The sequence below is a fragment of the Neopelma chrysocephalum genome, unplaced genomic scaffold (genome assembly GCF_003984885.1).
Source record: "Neopelma chrysocephalum unplaced genomic scaffold, ASM398488v2 Primary Assembly neopelma1_330, whole genome shotgun sequence".
NCBI classification, from domain to species: Eukaryota; Metazoa; Chordata; class Aves; order Passeriformes; family Pipridae; genus Neopelma; species Neopelma chrysocephalum.
The window spans coordinates 15,068-18,225 of NW_020897993.1; the positions used below are offsets into that span (position 1 = coordinate 15,068).

At 55.5% G+C, this 3,158-nt stretch overlaps 1 protein-coding gene across 2 annotated transcripts in view; it reads right to left on the reverse strand.

The window, feature by feature from the left end:
• Window positions 1-1,200: 1,200 nt before the first annotated feature.
• The window catches only part of ANKRD16 (ankyrin repeat domain 16), a 9,014-nt gene continuing 7,056 nt past the window's right edge, over window positions 1,201-3,158 (reverse strand). For both annotated transcript variants that reach the window (XM_027705404.1, XM_027705403.1), the window contains 2 exons: window positions 2,614-2,775; window positions 1,201-1,732 (listed from right to left, as the gene is read on the reverse strand). In XM_027705404.1, coding sequence (XP_027561205.1) covers window positions 1,676-1,732; window positions 2,614-2,775 — 219 coding nt within the window. In that variant the 3' untranslated portion in view covers window positions 1,201-1,675. The remainder of the gene's footprint in view (window positions 1,733-2,613; window positions 2,776-3,158) is intronic.

Consider the following 3,158-nt stretch of genomic DNA (forward strand, 5'->3'; position numbering starts at 1 on the left):
AACCTGCAGCTCTCAGAGCCTGGTCTAGACTTGCAGTGGGAATAAAGCAGCATCCCAGTGCCCCCATTCCTATAAAAACCTCCCTGGGAATGCTGGCAGCGGGATCCAGCCCCACAAAGGAGCCCTTTTCTCCCAGCTCCCCTTTCCCTCCTGCTCCCAGAAAACCCTTCTGCCCTGTCACAGTCGAATCTGGGGATACCAGGAGCTGCTCCAAGCTCCAGAGGGTCTTGGAGCGGATGGGAATTCGGGGTTAGGTGCCTGTGGAAGTGCAGGTTGGATCCACGAGGCAGGAATTCCTCTGGCACAGCAGGAACACTGCTGTTATCCCATGGGAATGGGCCAGAGAGATGCCACCAGGCACCTTCATGGAATCCCAGGATGGTTTGGGTGGGAAGGGACCTCAAAGCCCATCCAGTTCCAACCCCAGGGACACCTCCCACTATCCCAGGTTGCTCCAGCCTGGCCTTGGACACTTCCAGGGATCCAGGGGCAGCCACAGCTCCTCTGGGAATTCCATTCCAGCCCCTCCCCTTCCTTCCCCATATCCCATCTAACCCTGCCCTCTGGCACTGGGAAGCCATTCCCTGTGTCCTGTCCCTCCACGCCTTGTCCAAAGTCCCTTTCCAGCTTTCAATTCCAAATCCCTGGAACTCCCAGTTTTTCTTCCCAAGGTTATCTCAGCTCCAAGAGCTGTGGATTTCCCAAAGGATTGCTCCAGGATTTGGGATACCCTGTGAGATGTGACCCCCCATGTCCTCCCTCCTTCCTCTGCCTGGAATTCCAGACTCCACAGGGAAAAACACAGCACAGCCCCCACCCCTCTCCTCTCTCCCTAAATAAATCCTGTCTCCCTAAATAATCTTGGAATTCTTCAATGCCATGAATTAGCCTCTGTCGTGCAGGGTGAGAATGGAAAGCTCTTTTTTTATCCCCACCACCCACCCTTTTCCCTCATTCCCACAGGATTCCATAACATCTTCCCCGTGCCCGAGGCTCCCCTTTCCCTGCTGCGTTTTCCATGGCTCCACTCCCTTTTCCATGGCAAAGACGTGGAGCCAGGAACTGCTTCAGCTGCCACAGCCTGGGCAGCAAATTGAGTAGAAAAAAAAAACCCCACAATTCGATTTTCCCGTGTTTAAAAAATGCCAAAAGAAAAGAAGGATAAAAGGAAGAGAAGGAAAAGAAGGGGAAAAAAAAAACACCCAAAGAAATGATGGTGTAAATCCAAAGTGACACCGAGCCCGGGCGAGGGAGAGAATCCCATCCAACCCTTCCCTAATCAGCCAGGCCAGAGCTGGGATCTTCTCCAAGGCACATTGTATTCCCCAAAAACATCCCCTTGGCAACCAGAAGGGTTTTTCTGGGAGCAGGAGGGAAAGGGGAGCCGGGAGAAAAGGGCTCCTTTGTGGAGCTGGATCCCGCTGCCAGCATTCCCAGGGAGGCTTTTATAGGAATGGGGGCACTGGGATGCTGCTTTATTCCCACTGCAAGTCTAGACCAGGCTCTGAGAGCTGCAGGTTGGAGCCCAGGAGGTTTAAAATCCCGGGATCCGGGCAGGGATGTTCCCTGGCTGCCCTGGCAGGGATGTTCCCTGTTGTGTGGAGCAACAATTCCAGGCAGGAGGGATCCCTGGTCAGCAGGATTTCGGGATCTGCTTTGCAGGACTCGCAGCCCATCAGGCCCTGCTTCCCACACAGGAGGAGGAGGAGAAAGCTCCAAGGATTCTCACTGCCTGGAATTCAAAACAGCTCCAGAGTGAAGGACACAGATAAGCTCTGGGAGCTTCTCCCACGTTCCCATGTCGGGGGACATCCTGCCTCCCCCCTGCACAGCTGGACACACTCATGGAATCATGGAATCATGGAATGGCTCGGCTGGGAAGGGACCTCTGAAGGTCATCTGGTCCAACAGGAACATCCTTTGATATCCCATGTTGCTCCAGCCTGGCCTTGGACACTTCCAGGGATCCAGGGGCAGCCACAGCTTCTCTGGGAAATCCATTCCACCCCTTCCCACCCTCCCAGCCAGGAATTCCTTCCCTGTATCCCATCCCTCCCTGCCCTCTGGCACTGGGAAGCCATTCCCTGTGTCCTGTCCCTCCATCCCTTGTCCCCAGTCCCTCTCCAGCTCTCCTGGAGCCCCTTTAGGCCCTGCAAGGGGCTCTCAGCTCTCCCTGGAGCCTTCTCTTCTCCAGGGGAACCCCCCCAGCTCTCCCAGCCTGGCTCCAGAGCAGAGGGAATCCAGAATCATGGAATCCCAGGATTGTCTGGGTGGGAAGGGACCTTAAAAACCTCCAGTGCCACCCCTGCCATGGGCAGGGACACCTCCCACTATCCCAGGTTGCTCCAGCCTGGCCTTGGACACTTCCAGGGATCCAGGGGCAGCCACAGCTTCTCTGGGAAATCCATTCCAGCCCCTCCCCACCCTCCCAGCAGGAATTCCTTCCCAATATCCCACCTATCCCTGCCCAGAAAACAGGGAATGGGACTGCTCAGGAGCAGGTGGACAGGGACAGAGGATGAGCCCGGAATGCAACTCCTCCCCCACCCAAACCAGGCTGTTTGAGGTGCCTGGCAAAGGCTTTTCCAAGGAATTCTAGGAACAGGGACCAACCTTGGCCGCGTAGTGCAGGGCCGGGATCCGCAGGGAAGTGGCTCTTCCGTTGACATCCACCCCCAGCTCGGACACCAGGAACTGGATGGATCCATCCTGGGCTGTCACAGCTGCCCTGTGCAGGGCCTGAGCTCCCAAGGCATCCGTGGCTGTGGGACAGGCCTGGAATTATGGAAAGTCATGGAATTAACACACAGGGACAGGCCTGGAATTATGGAAAGTCATGGAATTAACACACAGGGCACTCAGAGCCTGAGCTCCCAGGGCATCCATGGCTGTGGGATAGGGCTGGAATTATGGGAAGTCATGGAATTAACACACAAAGCACTCAGAGCTGAGCTCCCAGGCTGTGGGACAGGCCTGGAATTAGGGCAAGTCATGGAATTAACACACAAAGCACTCAGAGCCTGAGCTCCCAGGAGATCCATGGCTGTGGGATAGGCCTGGAATTAGGGAAAGTCATGGAATTAACACACAGGGACAGGCCTGGAATTAAGGAAAATCATGGAAGTGACACACAGGGCACTGAGAGTCTGAGCTCCCAC